Here is a 23,405-nt window from a genome sequence, read left to right on the forward strand (position 1 = left end):
TCAATCTCTGCTGTCTCAAGTAAAGACCTATACCAACCTTTGGTTTCTGATGTCTCAAGTAAAGACCTTGACCTCCTTCCATTGATTTTTTCTTTGATGGTTGATCCTTTTGTTTCTTCCCCTTCTTAGCCACCCTGCTGACTTTCTTCGGTGATCTTTTTATACCTCCCCCAAACTTTGCCTTAGCCTTCATGATATTGGTGACTGCTAGTGCTGCAGCTTTTTCCAACACCCCTGCATCTTCAGATCTCACTCTGTCCCAGGCTCTCTCTGCCAAGATGCTATCTGCTACTGCTCTGCTTGCTGTATCACCACTCTTGGAATAAGCAATATCATGCTCCTTGCAAGCCTGATCAAGTTTGTTGATTCCTGGATCACCTTGTGCTAATCACTTCTCAAGTTATGTTCCTGGTCCACAGTACTGATAGCCAGGGATATGAAGTTCAACTGGTAGAATGTTGATTGCCTTATTCACTATTGTACCAGCAGCTCCCTTGATAGCTGACAGAACACCTCTTCCTCCATGGGTCTTCTGACTTTTCTTCTTATGAAAATCATGCCTTGGAGCAATAGATCCTCTCCCAGTCACTTGTCTCTCAGAATGTCTTTGACTGCCATCTCTGCCATCATCCAAAAGGTGTTTTGATTGTATTCTTATACTTGGCTTTGTTGTAGTTAACAATCTCACCTCTTGGATCATTTTTCTGTCTGTGCATACTGGTCCAGTTCAATATTTCTCCAGTCTGTCAGCTGATTCAACTAATGCACGATTTGGATTCTTCTTGAAAATCAACTCACAAAGTCCCAATGTAGCTGTGAAGGTCTTTTCTTCCTTATCTACAGGGTCAGTCAGCACAATTTCATCACCATTCTCTCCAAAAGTTAAATACTTATTGCCCAGGTAGTAAGCATTGTCTCTCACTCTTGGCCCGAAAGTGTCATCAAAATTGTCATTGTTCTTGCTCAATGATACTCTAATGTAATCAGCTACCTGTTTTCTAGCTAGATCAGTTTGATCAAGAATATTCTGAACTGTTGTACCGTGACTTTCATTTAATAATTGTTAAACATTCTTATCATCATCCTGTCCATCTCCAGACAGCTCCTCATCACTGCTATCATCATATCCTCTACTCATATTATACTCCTCACCCTCATCCTCTTCAAATGCCTGCTTTCCATAGTTGTCGTCCAACTCCTGAGGTGCAATAGCAGGACTTGAAACTTCTCCAGTTTCATATGATTCAAATGTTGGTGACTCTTCATCAATGCTGGAGAGTTGGAGCTTATGTTTTGTTTTCCTTGCACCAGTAAGTCTGCCATGCCTTTTATATGTGGCATGTTTAACAATTGGTGTTGTTGGTGGAGTAGGATATATGTGGTGTGTTGATGCTGCTGAGGAAGGATGATGTTCTGATGATGGCAACTCTGGCTTGGATTCTCTCTGCCTTCCCTTCACACGCCTGGAGTACTTTTTTATTCTAGGCTTTAGATACCTGGTACGCTTCTTGGATGCTCTTGATGGAGGTAGTTGTGGTTGTTGAACTGGCATTTGTTGGAGAGTTTCAACTTGGTTGGCTAGTGGTCCAGCTAAAGGTTTGAAGTGTTCCACATGTTTCTCTTCTGCAATCTGACTACCCAGCATGATTTCCTTATGCCTCCTTTTGATCTCATGCTTCATCCTAGCAATCTCCAATATGTTAGGAGCAACATCCTCCAATGTTGGCTTATGGTTCCTTTGTTTGATATACATACTGGTCAGTGTTTATCAGTATACTGAGGTCTGAGAGTTTGAGCTCAGCTATTTATACATCTTGGACCCATCCCAAGTGCCAAGTGCTACTGACTGAACAGTGACTGAACAGTAACTGAACAGTGACTGATCAGTAATTGAACTGACTGACTGACCACTGAGTGGACGACCCAACCATGCCATACAGACTAGGGATGGGTATCGAAAGGCAAAACATCGATGTTCTAAGTTGTGCAGTAGCACAGCAATGCCTACTTTAGTTCTAACAAACACACAATTTTTCCCAACATAGTGAGTTATTTTTCTATGCAGCAGAGTTTGATTAATTTAATCAATCACTAGTCACTAGAAAATATATTATTTTCCAATTTTTCTTTGAGACTATTTTAGAGTGATAATAGCTACCAAATAAGAGTGATGAAATTGAGCAAGTGATGACTTGAGGAAGAACTATGAGGCTTTTTTAATGCAAATTGACCTCTATTATTGAAGATTTCCATAAAATATGTGCAATTTGAATGAACAATGATTACTAATCAGAAAAATTCATTTATAAAATTATTATTTAAACTCATGCTTATTATTTAAACTTATTTAAACTTATAAGAGCTGACATGCAGGCACCTGTCTTTTATGTTCAGAGCTGTAGTGAGAAATGCAGTATCCAGCTTCTGGATATAAGAGCGCAAAGGGTTAATCTCCTCTTCCATCCTAACTTACCTCCTCTGTGAATAATACCTTCACAAAAATGAAAATACAATTTGGAAGCTTGGAAAATATATTGAAAATAGTAATTTTCAAGTTTATTCTGAATTTTCTAAAGTAAAGTTTGATAGTTAATTATTTTTTGCGGATATTCCGCATATTTGCTAATTACAGTTGGACAGCTCCTGAATATTGAAAAGTGAACACTAGTTGTTTCAAATGATTCCAAAACTGACAAGGCAAACTAGGACATTAGAAAGTGTGTTACTTAAGGATTTATTTCCATGTGAATGGAAGTGATTTGAGTCTACTTTTAGGCTCAACTCACACTTACGCAACTTGGGTTGAGAAGAGACTCGACTCTAGTCGAGAGCATGTGCTTCCAAATGGTGACACTCAGAACAGTCGATTCTAGTCTGCACGACATCACCATTTGAAAACACATGCTCTCAACTAGAGTCAAGTCTCTTCTTGACCTGAGTCGCGTGTGAGTTGAGCCTACTCTAGATAGTAGATTACTTTCCTCAACAGCTGAGACAATTTGTTTTCATTTTGAAGAGACACTTTGATGGCGATTCTGAAATTGACATAACTGAAGGATACAAAAAACCTCTTTATCTCAAGAAAATCCTCTTCAAATAAAAAAAACCTTAATTGAATATAAAAAATATTAGAATTGTTTTTACTCTGTAGTTAAGGAAAACATCAGATGACTGATGACTAGGTAAAACCATCGATAAGTGAAAAGCATCGAACAGTAAACATCAATGTTGAAAACATCGATGTTTGATGTCGAAACATTAATGTTTTTAAATATTGATGTATTCATCCCTAATACAGACATGTTGAATACTGACAGAAAGACTGGTGAGCATGGTCCATGTGACAGGAGGAGTGAGGGTCATTGAAAATGTCCATGTTAAATAAGTCATGTCTGAACATGGAGGAGGTGGAGTAGGAGTTGTTATCTATCTTCAATGCCATTTTGATCTAGAGCAGCATGGCCATGTTGATTGAGAGTCTCCCATGGACATCTTGATCTAGTAGGTCTACCATGGACATATTAATCTGGTGAGATAGAGGTCCCCATGACCATGTAGAGTGAACTGAACAGTGACTGAACAGTGACTGAACAGTAACTGAACACTAACTGAATACTATGGAATGCTATTATGTTAAATATAACTAAAGTGCAAAATAGATTACTTTTAACATGGCTCTTTCTCAAAGACGGAGAGGTCTGATGCTCTATCCTCCACTAATCACGCCCACTACCTAGCAGCATTCTCCTTCTTTTGTGTCTGAGTGAGAGCTTTGTAACACGACACAGCAACACTCCCCTCCATCTATTGCTGGCAATGTTCCAAGTAGTGAACTGGTCAGCAGGTATATTGGTTTGTGTATGTTACAGAGATGTTTTCATCACAAGAACATGAAGCAAAATGACACGGCGCATCCAATTGTGCGCAGGATGTCCATCTGTGTCCATGCTACAAACTGTGGAGGGAGAAATGGGTTTCTCCTCTGCATGTTAAAAGTAATTTATCTCACACTCTAGAGTTCATATCTGAAAGCATACATGCTACCCAGAGGATATCTCATTACTGTTTGGATATTCAAGCTCCTTGTATATTCCATAGAATTGTAACATTAAATTGATTGAACTGTGATATCCATCTGTTCTGAACAAAGCTCAGGCTAGAGCTACCAGAGGACTGTAATTTACTATTCAAATAATCAAATACAAACAAGGGGCAAAATTTAATCTTCAATTTGAGCCAGGTTATTTGTACAGCTAAACTCTGCATTAATGAACAATAAAAAAGAGCAAAAACTCACCAGATTTAATCCAATTTTGTCTACTTGCCCATCGAAGCCTTTATTAGGTGTTTTGGTCAGATTCAGGGTGGGATGAAATCTGGGAAAAAGACAGGTTTGCTTCCGGGCAGCCTTTTCACGTTCAACTTGCAGGCTCTGTACTGTGTTTTGAACAAAGCTCAAACTGATTCTTTATAAATTCAAATCCGATTCAAATTAATTCAATTTAACACTATTTACGCTGTTATACTCATAATTCACACACACTACACTCAAACAATTATTTACAAGAAATTTCTGATCGAAATTACATGACAAAAATACAAACTCGGTCTTCACAACAAGACAACAGGCTGACAAGACAAGAACGACTGAACTAGGATGACTCACAACAAAAAAATCCAGAATGCCAAGCAAGCAGGACGGTTTGCGCGAGCGCAGACACAAGCCTGCTATTCGCAGAACCAGTCTGGCATTTGGCGCTACAGTTCGAATTCTCTGGCCAAACCATACCCCTGCCTCTGAAAAACTATTTTTCAGCCAAGTTACAAAAACTGAAAAAACCACAGAAAGGAAAAAATCCAGACATGCCAAAAAGAACAAAAACACCAACACCAAAAAACAACACAAAGAAAAAAAATGCAACAAGCACAACAACTATTGAGTTGGGAGTGGATACAATTTTGTTACTGGTCTTTTATAAATACCAGTTTTTAGGCGAACACTCGCCACTCGAACCTCGCCGTCACTTCCCGGAAACACTTGCTCAATGACACCCAGTGGCCACTGCAATGGAGGTGTGTTTGGTTGGTCCACTACCACAACCATTCCCACACTGATAGAAGTGGGTGATTTCAACCATTTTTTACGACTTTGAAGTTCGTGCAGGTACTCTCTTCTCCATCGGTTCCATAACGATTGAATAAGTTGACCAATCAATTCATACCTGGTGAGACAATTCACAGGGACACTGTCCACGTCCCGCATGGGAAACGATTTCAACGGTGTTAGAGTCAAAAAGTGTGCTGGGGTTAAAGCCAGCGGTTCACACAGATCCTCACTCAGTACACACAGCGGGCAGGAATTCAGGACACCTTCAATCTGCACCAATACAGTGTTCAGTTCCTCATAGGTGAGAAGTTGATTGCCAATTACTCGGAACAGATGCAACTTTACAGATTTGACATTTGCCTCCCACAGACCTCCAAAGTGTGGTGAACCAGGGGGAATGAATTTCCAATCAATTTTGTGTTCGGCGAGTTGACTAGTCAATGTGGTTTGAAACTTGGACGAGTTCAAAAGTTGAGATATTTTTCGCAACTGTTCCTTGGCACCTACAGAATTAGTACCACAATCGGAATACATCACATGACAGGGTCCACGACATGACAAGAAAGAACGAAACGCAGCTAAAAACATGGGCATTGATAGATCCGATACCAACTCAATATGTACCGCCTTTGTTGCCATACACACAAACAGACAGATGTAGGCTTTCAAAACACAAGGATTACGATGTCTAGTCATAGTAATATGCAGAGGACCAGCGTAATCCACACCACAATTTTTAAATGGTTTGCATTTTGACACTCGACAAGCAGGCAGGTCACCCATTTTTGGAATAATTGCATTATTACTAGGTCGAACACGGAAACAACGATTACACTTAAATACACAAATACGAATAATAGAGCGAGCAGACAGTATCCAGAATTTCTGTCTGATCAAGGACAACAATAACGAAGGTCCAGCATGACAGTTCTTCTTGTGATGATAATCAATCAACATCGATACGAAAGCGTCGGATTTTGGTAAGATCATCTGATGACAAGTCTCAAATTCCAGTCCAGCATGAGACAAACGACTGCCGACGCGAATCACACCTTTATCAATGAATGGAGACAGGTGACGTAGGCGCATAGAACAATCTTCTCCCTTCTCCAATTGCACAAATTCAGATGAAAAATGTATCTTCTGTACCACTTTACATAGATACCTCTCAGCAACATCGAAATCTGATTCTTCTGATTGGGGTAAGATTTGTAAGAATTTGAGAACAAGAATTACAATTCTCAAAAGACGACCATAATCCGAACAATGACCAATCAATGAATATACTGCATTGCTGTTACAATCAGGAGATTTTGTGACTGTCAACACTGACGGTTTTTTCATCTCCGGCGGATCAACGATCTCTTCCATTTGAGTTCGGACGGGCCAATTGCATTCATCCTCTGCTATCCATGATGGACCTGAGAGCCACAACGGAAAGTTCACAAGCTCAACTGGTGATAAACCTCTAGACAAACAGTCAGCGGGATTTTCAATTCCGGCAACATGCATCCACTCCTGTATACAAGAATCCTGTATTTTTGTGATGCGATTACCAACAAAAGTTTGCCATTTCGTGGATGGAGCATTAATCCAACACAAGGTGACTGTTGAATCAGAGAGTGCGACAATACGAGACACATGACAACATTCACTAATAATAGTGACTACTGAATTCATGAGTTCTGCCAACAAGAGTGCCACACAACTCCAAACGAGGTATTGAAACAACTTTATATGGTGCTACCTTGGACTTTGAACACAATAATACAACTCTTGGCTCCTCGCTCTCCTTCTGCAACTTCACATAGATAACTGCACCATAACCAGACAATGATGCGTCACAAAAACCAATCAAACTGATGTGAGAATCCTGAAACAAACCAACGTGACGTGGAACAGCAAATTTCAATAATAGAGGCAACTCTTTTTGACAATTCTCCCAAAGAGTGCAAATAGACTCAGGTGGCTTCTTGTTCCAATCCACTCCTAATTTCCACAGTTTCTGGACAAGACATTTTAGAAATAATGTAAACGGTGACAAGAGACCAAGTGGATCATAGATAAGGGCCATCACTGACAGAATAGAACGCTTAGTAGCGACGACCTCACCACTCTTGACTGAAAACTGAAACAGATCAGTACTAGGTTGCCAATTCAATCCCAAGATAGCCAAGGAGTTGTCTGCTTCGGAATCCTTGTACGAAAATGATTTCTCTTCCTCCGAGAATTTCTCCAACATTGATGGTGAATTTGAAGTCCACTTTGTGAGTGAGAAACCTCCTCCCTCAAACAGCTGCTTGGACTGACGATACAGCTCCGCGGCCTCTGACTCTGTGGCGACAGATGTGACTAAGTCGTCCATGAACATGTCACTTGGTATTCTCGCCTTGACTGCTGGAAAACGATTTCCATCCTCCTCTACAAGCTGGTGGACGGTGCGAAGCGCCAAATATGAAGAGCTTGAAACACCAAAAACAACACAATTGAGCTGATAAATTTCGATTGGATCCTCCAGCGAAAATCTCCACAATACACGCTGATAACGACGGCAGGAATCCACCACTAATATCTGTTGATACATTTGTTCAATGTCGGCAGTTAGTGCGATTGGGAACAAACGAAAATTAACTAACAAAACAAAAATGTCAGTCTGCAATTTGGGACCAGCATGAAGAACCTGGTTCAATGACAAACCCGATGATGTTCTGGAAGCAGCATCAAATACAATTCGGATGGGCGTGGTAGTGCTGCTTGCTTTCATGATGGCGTGATGCGGTAGGTAGTAACCACCTCAGTCTGTCTGATCTGCTACAAATGACATGTGACCCTGACATAGGTAATTGATCAATATTTCATGATATGAAATACGAGTATTGCTGTCAAGCTCTAGTCGTCTCTCCGAAGTCAGCAGTCTGCGTTCAGCGACAGCATAATCTCCAAAGCTGCTGGGCGGCTCCGCAAATGACAAGGCAACAACAAAACGACCAGAATTCACACAATGTACAGACTTCCGAAAATTTACCTCGCACTCCAACTCTTCCGGTTCCAGTTGACAGCTTGGTGCAGGGCACAATTCCAACTCCCAAAAACGTTCCACAAAACTATCCAAAGATGGACTACTAACGAATGGACTACAGATGGCTGTAAAACAATTCGACACATTCGTTGTTGAAGTGAGAATCGGCGCTCTCCCCATCAGAATGTGACCAAAGACACTATTAACAGTCATCAATTCATGCGATTCACCTGTACTAGGACTCCCACGTAGCAAGTGAGGAACTAACTCCTCACCAATGATGCCATCTATTCTACTAGGAAGGTAGAATTTGTCGTCAGCCAGTGTGAGATTTTCAAGATGATGAAGTTTGGATCTGTTGATTTCACAAGAAGGCAACTTGTCGATGATTTTATCTACCACTGTGGCATCCATCAAAAACTTGACGGTAGGATCCAACTTCGACTGAATCTACACACAAGTACGACCTCGAACTTCACTAGTACCACCACCAAATCCACGAACAACGGTTTTCATGGGCTGGAATGGTAGTCTCAAACGCCGACACAATTTGGCTGTAACAAAATGACACTGACTCCCGGTGTCAATCAGGAAACGAACATCACAAAGCTGATTATTACAATCTCAAACATGTGCAGTGACGGTCGACAACACAACGGTCGAATTTTCTACATCGTTGGATGTAGAACAACAACTAATAGTTGATGTGCCACCTGCCTTGGAGTTCGACGAGGACGCAACACCTTCATTGGAACTTGATCTGGAAAAGTGCAATAAAGAATGATGAGATTCTCGACATTGAGCACACTGAGTTTTACTACAACAATCTCTACTCAAATGATCCACATCAAGACAATGAAAACAACAAAACTTTCCTTCAATCAAACAATAACGATCCCAAGGAGTCATTTTCAAGAAACTTGCACAATCTACTAACCGATGACCCGGTTTTGAGCACTTCAGACAATTGGGAATTTTACTAGATGTATCGTTAGATGAATCATTAGATTGAACCACAAACACCTTTGATTTATTATCCTTTTTGTGCCTCATATTAAACGATTCAGTCTGTTTCTCATCAGAAGGAAGAGCCTTAATTTGCTTTTCAATGAATTTGACATAATCGGTATAAGTTGGCATAGCCGTCACTTCCCGGAAACACTTGCTCAATGACACCCAGTGGCCACTGCAATGGAGGTGTGTTTGGTTGGTCCACTACCACAACCATTCCCACACTGATAGAAGTGGGTGATTTCTACCATTTTTTACGACTTTGAAGTTCGTGCAGGTACTCTCTTCTCCATTGGTTCCAGAACGATTGAATAAGTTGACCAATCAATTCATACCTGGTGAGACAATTCACAGGGACACTGTCCACGTCCCGCATGGGAAACGATTTCAACGGTGTTAGAGTCAAAAAGTGTGCTGGGGTTGAAGCCAGCGGTTCACATGGATCCTCACTCGGTACACACAGTGGGCAGGAATTCAGGACACCTTCAATCTGCACCAATACAGTGTTCAGTTCCTCATAGGTGAGAAGTTGATTGCCAATTACTCGAAACAGATGCAACTTTACAGATTTGACATTTGCCTCCCACAGACCTCCAAAGTGCGGTGAACCAGGGGGAATGAATTTCCAATCAATTTTGTGTTCGGCGAGTTGACTAGTCAATGTGGTTTGAAACTCGGACGAGTTCAAAAGTTGAGATATTTTTCGCAACTGTTCCTTGGCACCTACAGAATTAGTACCAAAATCGGAATACATCACATGACAGGGTCCACGACGTGACAAAAAACAATGAAATGCAGCTAAAAACATGGGCATTGATAGATCCGATACCAACTCAATATGTACCGCCTTTGTTGCCATACACACAAACAGACAAATGTAGGCTTTCAAAACACAAGGATTATGACGTCTAGTCATAGTAATATGCAGAGGACCAGCGTAATCCACACCACAATTTTCAAATGGTTTGCATTTTGACACTCGACAAGCAGGCAGGTCACCCATTTTTGGAATAATTGCATTATTACTAGGTCGAACACGGAAACAACAATTACACTTAAATACACAAATACAAATAATAGAGCGAGCAGACAGTATCCAGAATTTCTGTCTGATCAAGGACAACAATAACGAAGGTCCAGCATGACAGTTCTTCTTGTGATGATAATCAATCAACATTGATACGAAAGCGTCAGATTATGGTAAGATCATCTGATGACAAGTCTCAAATTCCAGTCCAGCATGAGACAAACGACTGCCGACGCGAATCACACCTTTATCAATGAATGGAGACAGGCGACGTGGGCGCATAGAACAATCTTCTCCCTTCTCCAATTGCACAAATTCAGATGAAAAATGTATCTTCTGTACCACTTTACATAGATACCTCTCAGCAACATCAAAATCTGATTCTTCTGATTGGGGTAAGATTCGTAAGAATTTGAGAACAAGAATTACAATTCTCAAAAGATGACCATAATCCGAACAACGACCAATCAATGAATATACTGCATTGCTGTTACAATCAGGAGATTTTGTGACTGTCAACACTGACGGTTTTTTCACCTCCGGTGGATCCACAATCTCTTCCATTTGAGTTCGGACGGGCCAATCGCATTCATCCTCTGCTATCCATGATGGACCTGAGAGCCACAACGGAAAGTTCACAAGCTCAACTGGTGATAAACCTCTAGACAAACAGTCAGCGGGATTTTCAATTCTGGCAACATGCATCCACTCCTGTATACAAGAATCCTGTATTTTTGCGACGCGATTACCAACAAAAGTTTGCCATTTCGTGGATGGAGCATTAATCCAACACAAGGAATCAGAGAGTGCGACAATACAAGACACATGACAACATTCACTAATAATAGTGATCACTGAATTCATGAGTTCTGCCAACAAGAGTGCCACACAACTCCAAACGAGGTATTGAAACAACTTTAGATGGTGCTACCTTGGACTTTGAACACAATAATACAACTCTTGGCTCCTCGCTCTCCTTCTGCGACTTCACATAGATAACTGCACCATAACCAGACAATGATGCGTCACAAAAACCAATCAAACTGATGTGAGAATCCTGAAACAAACCAACGTGACGTAGAACAGCAAATTTCAATAATAGAGGCAACTCTTTTTGACAATTCTCCCAAAGAGTGCAAATAGACTCAGGTGGCTTCTTGTTCCAATCCACTCCTAATTTCCACAGTTTCTGGACAAGACATTTTAGAAATAATGTAAACGGTGACAAGAGACCAAGTGGATCATAGATAAGGGCCATCACTGACAGAATAGAACGCTTAGTAGCGATGACCTCACCACTCTTGACTGAAAACTGAAACAGATCAGTACTAGGTTGCCAATTCAATCCCAAGATAGCCAAGGAGTTGTCTGCTTCGGAATCCTTGTACGAAAATGATTTCTCTTTCTCCGAGAATTTCTCCAACATTGATGGTGAATTTGAAGTCCACCTTGTGAGTGAGAAACCTCCTCCCTCAAACAGCTGCTTGGACTGACGATACAGCTCCGCGGCCTCTGACTATGTGGCGACAGATGTGACTAAGTCGTCCATGAACATGTCACTTGGTATTCTCGCCTTGACTGTTGGAAAACGATTTCCATCCTCCTCTACAAGCTGGTGGACGGTGCGAAGCGCCAAATATGGAGAGCTTGAAACACCAAAAACAACACAATTGAGCTGATAAATTTTGATTGGATCCTCCAGCGAAAATCTCCACAATACACGCTGATAACGACGGCAGGAATCCACCACTAATATCTGTTGATACATTTGTTTAATGTCGGCAGTTAGTGCGATTGGGAACAAACGAAAATTAACTAACAAAACAAAAATGTCAGTCTGCAATTTGGGACCAGCATGAAGAACCTGGTTCAATGACAAACCCGATGATGTTCTGGAAGCAGCATCAAATACAATTTGGATGGGCATGGTAGTGCTGCTTGCTTTCACGATGGCGTGATGTGGTATGTAGTAACCACCTCAGTCTGTCTGATCTGCTACAAATGACATGTGACCCTGACATAGGTAATCGATCAATATTTCATGATATGAAATACGAGTATGGCTGTCAAGCTCTAGTCGTCTCTCCAAAGTCAGCAGTCTGCGTTCAGTGACAGCATACATATCTCCCAAGCTGCTGGGCGGCTCCGCAAATGACAAGGCAACAACAAAACGACCAGAATTCACACGATGTACAGACTTCTGAAAATTTACCTCGCACTCCAACTCTTCCGGTTTCAGTTGACAGCTTGGTGCAGGGCACGATTCCAACTCCCAAAAACGTTCCACAAAACTATCCAAGGATGGACTACTAACGAATGGACTACAGATGGCTGTAAAACAATTCAACACATTTGTTGTTGAAGTGAGAATCGGTGCTCTCCCCATCAGAATGTGACCAAAGGCACTATTAACAGTCATCAATTTGTCCGATTCACCTGTACTAGGACTGCCACGTAGCAAGTGAGGAACTAACTCCGCACCAATGATGATGCCATCTATTCTACTAGGAAGGTACAATTTGTCGTCAGCCAGTGTGAGATTTTCAAGATGATGAAGTTTGGATCTGTCGATTTCACAAGAAGGCAACTTGTCGATGACTTTATCTACCACTGTGGCATCCATCGAAAACTTGATGGTAGGATCCAACTTCGACTGAATCTACACACAAGTATGACCTTGAACTTCACTAGTACCACCACCGAATCCACAAACAACGGTTTTCATGGGCTGGAATGGTAGTCTCAAACGCTGACACAATTTGGTTGTAACAAAATGACACTGACTCCCGGTGTCAACCAAGAAATGAACATCACAAAGCTGATCATTACAATCTCGAATATGTGCAGTGACGGTCGACAACACAATGGTCGAATTTTCTACATCATTGGATGTAGAACAACAACTAATAGGTGATGTGCCACCTGCCTTGGAGTTCGACGAGGATGCAACACCTTCATTGGAACTTGATCTGGAAAAGTGCAATAAAGAATGATGAGATTCTTGACATTGAGCACACTGAGTTTTACTACGACAATCTCTACTCAAATGATCCACATCAAGACAACGAAAACAACAAAACTTTCCTTTAATCAAACAATAACGATCCCAATGAGTCATTTTCAAGAAACTTGCACAATCTACTAACTGATGACCTGGTTTTGAGCACTTCAGACAATTGGGCCTTTTACTAGATGCATCGTTAGATGAATCATTAGATTGAACCACAAACACCTTTGATTTATTATCCTTTTTGTGCTTCATATTAAATGATTCAGTCTGTTTCTCATCAGAAGGAAGAGTCTTAATTTGCTTTTCAATGAATTTGACATAATCGGTATAAGTTGGCATAGCCTTGTCATGGACGGCCGATTCAAAATTTCTACGAGAACTTGGATCCAGCAATCTCAAGCCATGATAGAGGAATATTGAGTCTGACAAATCAGTGAGTCGCAATCTCTTCACTGCATTGATTGAACTGCAAAACCCATCCAAAATCGCAATACAACCTGCCTTTGATTCTGATTTTATTGGACGAAATTCAAAAATTTGTTTGAAATAGGCATTGACTTGCTCCCGTGGATCGTTATAGCGGGTCAATAATGCCTGCCAAATTATTTGATAATTATTAGCCAATGGTGGCAAATGACGACAAATATTTGCTGCCTGTCCAGTTAGTCTACTTACAAGATATTGGACCTTCTGCTGATTGTTCAAACTCTTGTTGTCATGTACCAATGCCTTAAATAGTTCATAAAACACCAACCATTGAGTCTGGTTCCCATCAAATTTTGGAAGGTCGATTTTAGGCAGTACCGACTCGGACACGACCAGCTGTGCACTAGCTGCTGTAGCGGCCGAAGATTGAGCAATAGCATCAGTCGCCTCTTTGTGTTTGAGAGTGTTAGCCGCTACTTCAATATACTGAAACAGATCTAGGTGTGAGTCGTTGAATGCTACAACATGGTCTTTATTCAACTCAAGTTCCAACCCATTAACCACTAATTCTGTCTTTTCATAATCCGAAATGGTCTGAGACACCCGAGGATACAAGATTAAAAATTGCTCAGCAACCTTTGGATCAGAGACATTTTTAGACAGTTCATAAATTCTTTGCAATCTGGCATACAATTGTTCCAGTTTATCGTGATGCACCCTGATTTGTTTCTGTAATTTTTCCTCCATCTTGAACTCATACACAAAACAATTCAGCCCCGACAATACAAAACAACAGACAATAAAACAAGAATGAGTTCAAAACTAAATGGAAGGAAGAATCACGACTAGTAAGTTATCAAAGTTAAACTTTGATTATCAATTCACAAGATAAGTTACTGCTGAAGACAAAACTATATGATTGGATAATGTTCTTCCAACAACTCACAAACAAACGATAACTTGTTGAATTGAACAAACAAATTCATGCTGGTGATTAACCTTCACTAACCAATGAGATCACTACAAATGAAGTGGAAGAATCAATAAAAAGGCTGAGGACAGGAAGGGCTGCGGGAGAGGATGGGATTGTGCCAGAGCTAATAAAATGGGGAGGAGATCTCTTGATAGAGAAGATGACAAGTTTGATCAACTTGATATGGCATCAAGAAAGAGTTCCCAGTCAATGGACCAAGAATATTATCATCCCTATCCACAAGAAGGGCCCCACCACAGACTGTGAAAATTATAGAGCGGTTTGCCTCTCTCAAGTGAGCATGAAAGTATACACGGGTATTCTGGAGAAACGTTTGCGCAAAGTTGTAGAGCAAGAGATGGAGGAGGAACAGGCAGCGTTTAGGCCGGGTAGACAGGCCCAGGAGCATGTGTCATCGCTGAGGAATATATGCTCAAAATTTTTAGAGAGGGGAAAGCCTGTCTATTTAGCTTTCTTAGACGTGAAGGCTGCTTTTGACTCAGTTCCACGACAGGTGATATGGGAAGCCTTAAAAAGAAAGAGAGTACCTGAAAAGCTGATCAAGGCCATCATTAGTGTCAATGTAGGAATGAGAGCGAAAGTGCGAATATGTGGAGGAATGTCCCATGAATTTGGTATGGAGATGGGGGTAAAACAGGGTGACAGTCTGAGTCCCCTACTCTTCATATTAGTGATGGATGAGATCCATAAGGTGTGCAAGAGAAGGACCCAGAATATGATGGTAGGGTATTGGAACATGCGACCGATTGGGGCAAGAGCTCTCCTATATGCGGACGATATAGTGCTGATTGCTGATACTCAGCAGAAACTCCAACAATCAGTGACAGAATGGGCTGAGGAGCTGAAACGAAGAGGAATGATTATGAATGTGAGTAAAAGTAAGGTGATGGTGGTTTCAAGAGGAGGGAGAGAGAATATTCAAATTATGGTGAGTGAAGAACTGCTCGAACAGGTAGGGAAGTACGAATACCTTGGTACAATGTTTTCTGAGGACGGAAAAATAGATCTGGAAGTGATGAATAGGGTGAGAAAGGGATCTACGGCCTACTATGCAATCAAGGATTGCATTTTTGGGAAAAGAGAGATAGAAAAAAGAATTAAAAATCACGTCTATCGATCAGTAATTGAACCCATCATGTTGTACGGGAGTGAAAGCTGGCCCATTAAATCATGCCATGAGAATAAAATCAGGACGGTGGAAATGAAGTGTCACAGGAAATCAGTAGGAAAGACCAGGAGAGATAGGATTCGAAACACCAGGATAAGAGAGGAAGTTGGCATGAGAGATGTGAGCGAGAGGATAGAAATGAGGCAGCTTGGATGGTTTGGGCATATACAGCGGATGGGGGATGATAGAAAGGCCAAACAGTATGTAAATGTCAGAGTACAGGGCAAAAGAACAGTGGGCCGTCCAAGGTATTCGTACGAGGACAGAATAGAGGAAATAGGGAGGAGAAGGGGAAAGAGTGTTCCAGAGATGAGGAGACTGGCGGCGGATCGACGGGAGTGGAGAAGATGGGTCGAGGCTACCCCAACGCTTTGACGGCATGCGGGGAAGAGACAGAGAAGAAGAGAAGAGAAGATTAACCTTCACTAACATGTATAACAAAATGGACAATACAAAATCCAACAAACAAACAAATTCCCGAAAAAGAGCACAATGAGCCTAGTTTCAGGAAAATTACAATTTTAACTGAAATAAATTTAATTTCAGACAAAAACAAATTGACAAGATTTAATCCAATTTTGTCTACTTGCCCTTCGAAGCCTTTATTAGGTGTTTTGGTCAGATTCAGGGTGGGATGAAATCTGGGAAAAAGACAGGTTTGCTTCCGGGCAGCCTTTTCACGTTCAACTTGCAGGCTCTGTACTGTGTTTTGAACAAAGCTCAAACTGATTCTTTATAAATTCAAATCCGATTCAAATTAATTCAATTTAACACTATTTACGCTGTTATACTCATAATTCACACACACTACACTCAAACAAATAATTCACAAGGAATTTCCGATCGAAATTACATGACAAAAATACAAACTCGGTCTTCACAACAAGACAACGGGCTGACAAGACAAGAACGACTGAACTAGGATGACTCACAAAAAAACATCCAGAATGCCAAGCAAGCAGGATGGTTTGCATGTGCGCAAACACAAGCCTGCTATTCGCAGAACCAGTCTGGCATTTGGCGCTACAGTTTGAATTCTCTGGCCAAACCACCATCATTTGTAATAAATGATTGGTGACCTGTTTGTAAAGTAATAAAAGGGGGCGATCCACCAGTTCCCAGATGGGAACACTGTAATATTGTTGTTGCGCAGCATTTGATGGTAGAGCAAAAGCAGTTGGTTTTTTTCTATTATCAACTAGATGATTTTTTGAATTTGAAAGAAAAACATTTTTTTTTAGGAGTCAGATTTATTTTATTTAAATGAAGAAATTAATGTGAGATTTAAATGTGAATTTTAACATATTTTGGTTTTATAAAAAAATTTATCCTACAACTATTCTTATACAGAACAATTAAGGAAGTTTATGAAATTTTGAGCATTTAATCAATTTTAAAAAATTTGAAAATAAACTTTGTTGCCAATGATTTTACAAAACATTAGACAGAAATGTGTCGGACAGATAATTGTGTTTTTTATTTAAACAAGTTATATGACAGTTTAAAAAGCATTATACATTTTTAATTCATTTTGAATTTCTAAAATCAAAACAATATTGAAAAATAAATTGAATGTGGAACGATACCATTATACTGTTGATGTCCATCCTAACTTGCCATGGTCTGAATGGAGAACCAGGGGATGTCCATCCACGGGTCTGCTCGGTCTGTCTCGGGAGGAAGGTGATGAAAAAGTGTGTGAAATTTTAAGGAAAGAAAAGTGGAAACCTTTTTCCACTAGCTGGCTGGAGGGGAGACTAGAATGCTGGCCCCACTTCTACCTCTCCTCAGCATTTTTAGTCTGTCAGCCAAAACTGTCTGATCAGCTTTTAGTTTTTGAAGTTGGAAAAAATTATTTCTCTCTTAAAGAAGGAACTGATGTTTGGGGGTATGTCAAACCTTGTGGTTCATGACAGAATGATCACTTCTTCTTACATTACTACATGTGGGTGAAGAGGATTTGAGGAATAAGAATCAGCAATTCATTGCTACTTTTATAGAACATATGCTATTTTATTGAAGGTCAAAATGGTGGCCGTGTGTCCTAGGATACTTTTACACAAAGTCTTGCTGAAACGCCAGGTTCTAGAAAGCTGAATGGGGGAGATGTTTCTTCTATAGCTCTTGACTGAACACTGATGGTCCTCCCACTGTTGTGAACTATATATATATACACTACACAGTGGGTGGGAGGTCTCCTGATTTATTTTTATTTATTTTTGATTTTTCATTATTCATTTTTTTTTCTTAGTTTTTTTTTAATTATTTATTTTTGATTTTTCGTTGTTAATTTTTTTTCTGTTTTTTTCAAGTTTTTAATAATAATTTGACTTCGACCCTAACCTTGACCTTGAGGTTGGGTTAGGTTTGTTAGGTTAGGTTAGGTTGAAAATTTTTCCCTAAGTTTGGTTAGGTTAGGTGGAGAATTCTGGCACACTGCGCCAGAGTCGCCATTTTATATCTACTCACAACCATGTGGTAAGCAGTTATCCCATGTCCATCTTCGGATTCCAAATTAAAAATAAAGTATTGTCCAAATAAAGTATGACCATCATCCACAAATCATTTGTCCTGAGTAGATGGAGGGAGCCCAAAATGACCGCTTTCTGCATCTGCCCTAATAGTAAAATGGCACTCTTTTCACAAGCAGGAATTGATTTTAAATTTGGTTATTATTATTCTCTCAGAAAGAAGTGTTTCACTGTGCAAAACACTAGCCAAATCATAAACTAATCAAGCTTCAAGATAAATATCTATTGAGAACGATACTTTCATAGTGTAGGGAGTGGTCTTTAATGAGTATATCCTTGCAGTGATTCTCATTGAAGTTGCTTCTTCATTCTAATCAACTAACGGCTAGTTGCACGAAAACAGATCAAAGCAGAATTGGTTGAACATTTGGTTGAACCTTATCTCCTTAGATAACGATAACTATAACTATAAGAAGATGACAAGAAAAGTCTCTCCTTTCCTGATTATTTCACAATTTCATTCATTTTATGAATAATCTTCGCTCATTAACATGATCATGGTTGACGATGCACTCTGAGAATTCTCCATTGATGAGGAAAGTCGGGAGGTTCTGTTAATGAAGGTAGGATGGCATTTTTCATCGCAAAGATCAATCAATGCTCTTCTATTCATCGTTTAAATCGTGGAAGTGGGCAGATCTAAAATTGAATTCATTCTATTGAACAAAGGATATAATGATGCTTTTTGATGGAAATAAGTAGTAAGAGTTTAATAGGAGAATAATTATTTTGAGACATTGTGCCTGGATCATTGAGTGTCATAGATTCGAATTTATATTCGAATAACTACTGTTAAAACACTGAAGAAGTTAGAAATACACATGATCAGAGATTTGAACTACTGTACTGATTTTGAAATTCACAACTTGTCGACAATTATATGTGAATCAATAGAACTTAATAGTTTACTCTGTATGGTGAATGAGTCGGAATCAAAATTTAGAACAGACAGCTTAAATCACGTGTCGGCGCAAGAAGGACAGACAGTCTGTGTGATAACTCACAAGACACAATGTTTCAAAGTATAATTTGTTAGATATTTGAATGATATTTTGATTTATTGTTTCGTATTGGAATAGCTACTGTTCTAGCACTAAACGAAAGAAATCACATGCATGTGAAGGAGTCACCATCTTCATGAACACTTCTTTACTGGCGTGTTTTTCCAAACCCAATACTTCGTCTCATTCAGAGATCTTGGGTTTCATGAGACTACCACTCACAAAAAAAACAATTTTGACAAAACCACATGAGCAATACTCATTTATGGCGTGGGTGATGCAGTAAGGAATTGTAATAATGAAAATAATAATACTGTCTGACTGAAGACGGAATCGGAACCCATGACCGGTGCAATGATGGCACCGGTTGATGTCGCGATTGAAATTGTGACTTCCAAACCACTAGACTAGACTTTACTATGATGATAGCTCAATAAATCTATTAATATTAATAAATTCATTAAATGGAGGATCCTACCACCTATCCTACATCAATATTTTACAACTGAGTTTTTGAAAGAAAAGGGGGATTGCAAGGTCGCTGTGTTTGTGGTGGTGGGGGGCGGGCATGTTTGTGAAACCATGATCATTCCTCCCAACTCGAAGATTCACACAAAATTTGTTCGTTTCTCCAATAATATACTGTATTTTAGTGAATATTCTATAAGAAAGATCGGCAAAGCCATCTAGTAAGTTGGATTTTAACAGTCACTGATTGGAGATAAGATAGGCCTATACTAGTTCCTTCATTATTATTGAGTTAAGCGCAGTACCGGTAGCTTATTGCATGAAGCATGAGTCAAGTTATGTATAACTATGAGTCAATAACATAGTATGACTATGACTCAATAGATGTTTACAAAGTTGAAAAGAACTACAGTATAAGCAATTAGAGAGTTAAAATATTGTATGTAGGCCTATTCCTCGGACAATTTTCAAAGATTTGATACTATTTTCCTAGAATATGTTTTGGTACCGTAGTTGAAAAATAACTTTGGAAACATGAAATCCGTTTTACATCTTTTCAGTGCTGAAATCCCTATCGTGGCTATCATTGACTCGGTATCGGTATCAATCATGCAATGGATTGTACAGTGTTGGGTTTTTCAAAAAACCCAAGAGTGTCTCAATTAAATTCCCGATTTCAAACTGATTAATTCATTATTAAGGATGACTCAACATTAACAAACCACATAAAAATTATTCACAGCAGACTGTGAATAATTAAAATCCATAATGAATATTGAAATGTGCTTCTTTATAGGTGCACAGGTGGCATGTGATACATCTCAATTCCCAAACAGTGTGCAAGGTATCTTCTGTCACTAAAGCTACATCAGCTGATATCTATTTTAATTATCAAGTGATGGAAGAGGAAAATATGACTTAATTGTTATCTACTTTCTTCCATTACCTATTGACTTTGTCAAGTCGATATCAGCTGCTGCAGCTTCAAAGACAGAAACTACCTTGAAGACAGAAGCTTCCTTCTCCTTGAAACAGAAGCTTGACAGAAACAAGTTGAAAACACAGTTTAAAATTAGTCGTTAGATGTCATCCGTGCACCTAATGTTGGACATATTAAACATTTTCATTATGTGAACATTTTTAAAAGTTCATGAACTTAATTAGGTCTACAGTATTGTGTGAGCAGTTTAGTAAGCTATGCAATTTGTTGATGGTAAGCCTATTTCAAAATAGATAAAATCAATCTTTTTGAAATCGGATCCATCATCAAGGATCGTCCTATATTATACTGTATGTCCTTATTAATTATAATTACCTGAGTGAATGTGTTGTAGTAGTAATATCACAGTATTATAGTGCATTCACTCAAGACAATTAATGTATTGATTTGTTATTCAAGTCTTGAAATTAATATGTTTGAAATTGCAAATATTGTAGGACACACAATGCATTGTATTGAGTGAGGGAGATGGATGAGAGAAACGAATATTGATGCTACCTGTTCCAATAGTTTGCTCCTGGTGAGTGATGATGCTAATATAGTGAAATTGAAGCTTTTCCTTGTTATTGGTTATTGTCTCTGAATATGAGCGCTGTTCAACACATGCATATCATATGATCAACAATATAGGTAATATCTTGTTATAAGCATCATTATACTATAGGAATAAATAATACGAAGAATATGAAATTCAATTACATTTGGTTTTATGTTTCATCTTCAGCAACCTATTGTAAATGCATCATTTTACAAAAACCTTTGTCAACTATAATAAATTATGTGTGGATGTAATTATTCAAAAGCTATTGCCTATTGGCTACAAAGGCAAAATTCCAAATCAATTTCTTTGGCTTTCAATTTCAGATACTGTAGCCTACTTTCGAAAGATTAGAACTTCCCTTACACCGATCCCGTTTGAAGAAAAATAAGGTAATATTGAATCATATCTGCGATCATCATAATAGGCGGCTCAAATAACAACAATATATTACATCCAATATCGTATGGTTGATGATTGTTAGAAGGTAATAACTGGCGGTCAAAAGCGGATAACCATAATTATTAACCTGCCAGCCTCGCTCATCAAAGTTTAGATAAGAAAATCAGCAATTCATGAATTAATATATTCTTGTGATGCATAGATAAAATAATTTTCAAATTTGAGATATATTGCGTTTTGACTGACGCGCCAGAGCTTGGAGAAGATAGAATTTTACCTTTAGAGTTTAGCTATAGATATAGACGGATATAGAAACAGCCTGAGACGTGATATTCCTTTCCGTTCCGACTAACGGAATAGAGAACTCGGCAAGCTTAAAAATTATGAATAGATCAGATTTGAACATTCCGAATTCTCCTACAAAAAACATTTAATTTTATAACGCATTGCTGATGGCCTTCGTCATTTACCTAGTTCCTCATTGGTCTTCAGTGGTCAATGTAGCAATGGAGGAGGATGTGATGGTGAAAACGCTCCGTCAGTAGTTATTCTACGGTGCTCAAGATAAATACAGCATAGATCAACAAACACAATTGAATAAATAAAGTACTAATTGATAAATTTCTGTGGTAAATAATACCTTCAACAATGTAGCCGCTGAGCGAAATGAGACCGAACACGATGGTGTTGATCATGACAATGACGCTCAGGTCCATGGTGCCTCTGCTTCCTTTGCCCTGATCTATATCCAAGCTAGCAAGAACAAGAACAACATTCGCTCTAAAATAGGTCACAAACACAAAAAATCGTAAAAAACAACAAAAAAGTTACAATAAGCGAACAGAACCGTAAATAATACAAATCAACACCCGCGGAAAAAAGAAAAAGTTTTTTGAGACTAGGTCAAAATTGACGTGTCTCAAAAAACAACAGAGCTGGTACTCAAATCTGAGTAAACTGCCTATTTTTTTGTAAAAATAACAAGTATATTCTAGAAAGAACGCGTCTGTAGTAAGATAATTCGAACTCTACACTTAGCAAGCTTAGGAACACTGTTACCTGCTACTGTTTTGTGTACACACACTGTTCTGTATCTGTACGGTGTATGCTAAGGCTGCGATGCGATCAACAGTTCAAGCTTGCCAACTCAACAACACTAATCACAAACAAAAACTACAGTGCGCATGCGCTGAATCACTCACCAATGCTTTTCTGTTCGGAATCCATTTCCCGTCCCAAATCCTTCTTTTCAACAGGTAACAAATCACAAAAAGAAATTAAAAGCATTCGCCCGTTCTCAAAATTATTCCTCTCTTCTTCACAACTAAATACGAACGAACAACTGCACTCAAGAATCGATCAATGAGTAGCCTGAGAAAAATACTGTATGCTTTTCACTGGTTATTTTACTACTTTTCACTGTTTTTAAGGTATGCGCACACCGATGCGTACAAATTCGTTGCGGAATTTTCAAGAACTCAGACTGCGGTTTCCAAACGAAGTTTTCGTTGCGAAATATTAGAGCACTGGGAAGCGAAATAATCGCAATGTGGAGCGCAGGAATATTCGAGTTGACTTAAATATGTTGTTTACAAGGCAGACGAAACTAGTGTAGTTTCAGAACTTGCCACAAAATTCGCAACACGAAAAAGCGCTGCAAATGCTGCATATAGCAAAGGCTGCAAATTATTCACAAGGGAATA

The 23,405-nt window shown here is 39.3% G+C and overlaps 1 protein-coding gene across 4 annotated transcripts in view; it reads right to left on the minus strand.

Annotated features, from left to right (window-relative positions):
• LOC111057353 (fasciclin-3) overlaps nucleotides 1-22,874 on the minus strand; it is a 442,757-nt gene extending 419,883 nt beyond the window's left edge. Inside the window, exons 1-2 of one of the 4 annotated variants that reach the window (XM_039443161.1) lie at nucleotides 22,762-22,874; nucleotides 22,343-22,455 (exon numbers count right to left, since the gene is read on the minus strand). In XM_039443161.1, the coding sequence (XP_039299095.1) occupies nucleotides 22,343-22,418 (76 nt within the window). In that variant the 5' untranslated portion in view covers nucleotides 22,419-22,455; nucleotides 22,762-22,874. Of the gene's footprint in view, nucleotides 1-22,342 lie in introns of all 4 variants that reach the window. The other 3 variants (XM_039443163.1, XM_039443162.1, XM_039443164.1) reach the window with 3 other exon arrangements.
• Nucleotides 22,875-23,405: the final 531 nt, after the last annotated feature.

This window comes from Nilaparvata lugens, chromosome X (assembly GCF_014356525.2).
Source record: "Nilaparvata lugens isolate BPH chromosome X, ASM1435652v1, whole genome shotgun sequence".
NCBI lineage: Eukaryota > Metazoa > Arthropoda > Insecta > Hemiptera > Delphacidae > Nilaparvata > Nilaparvata lugens.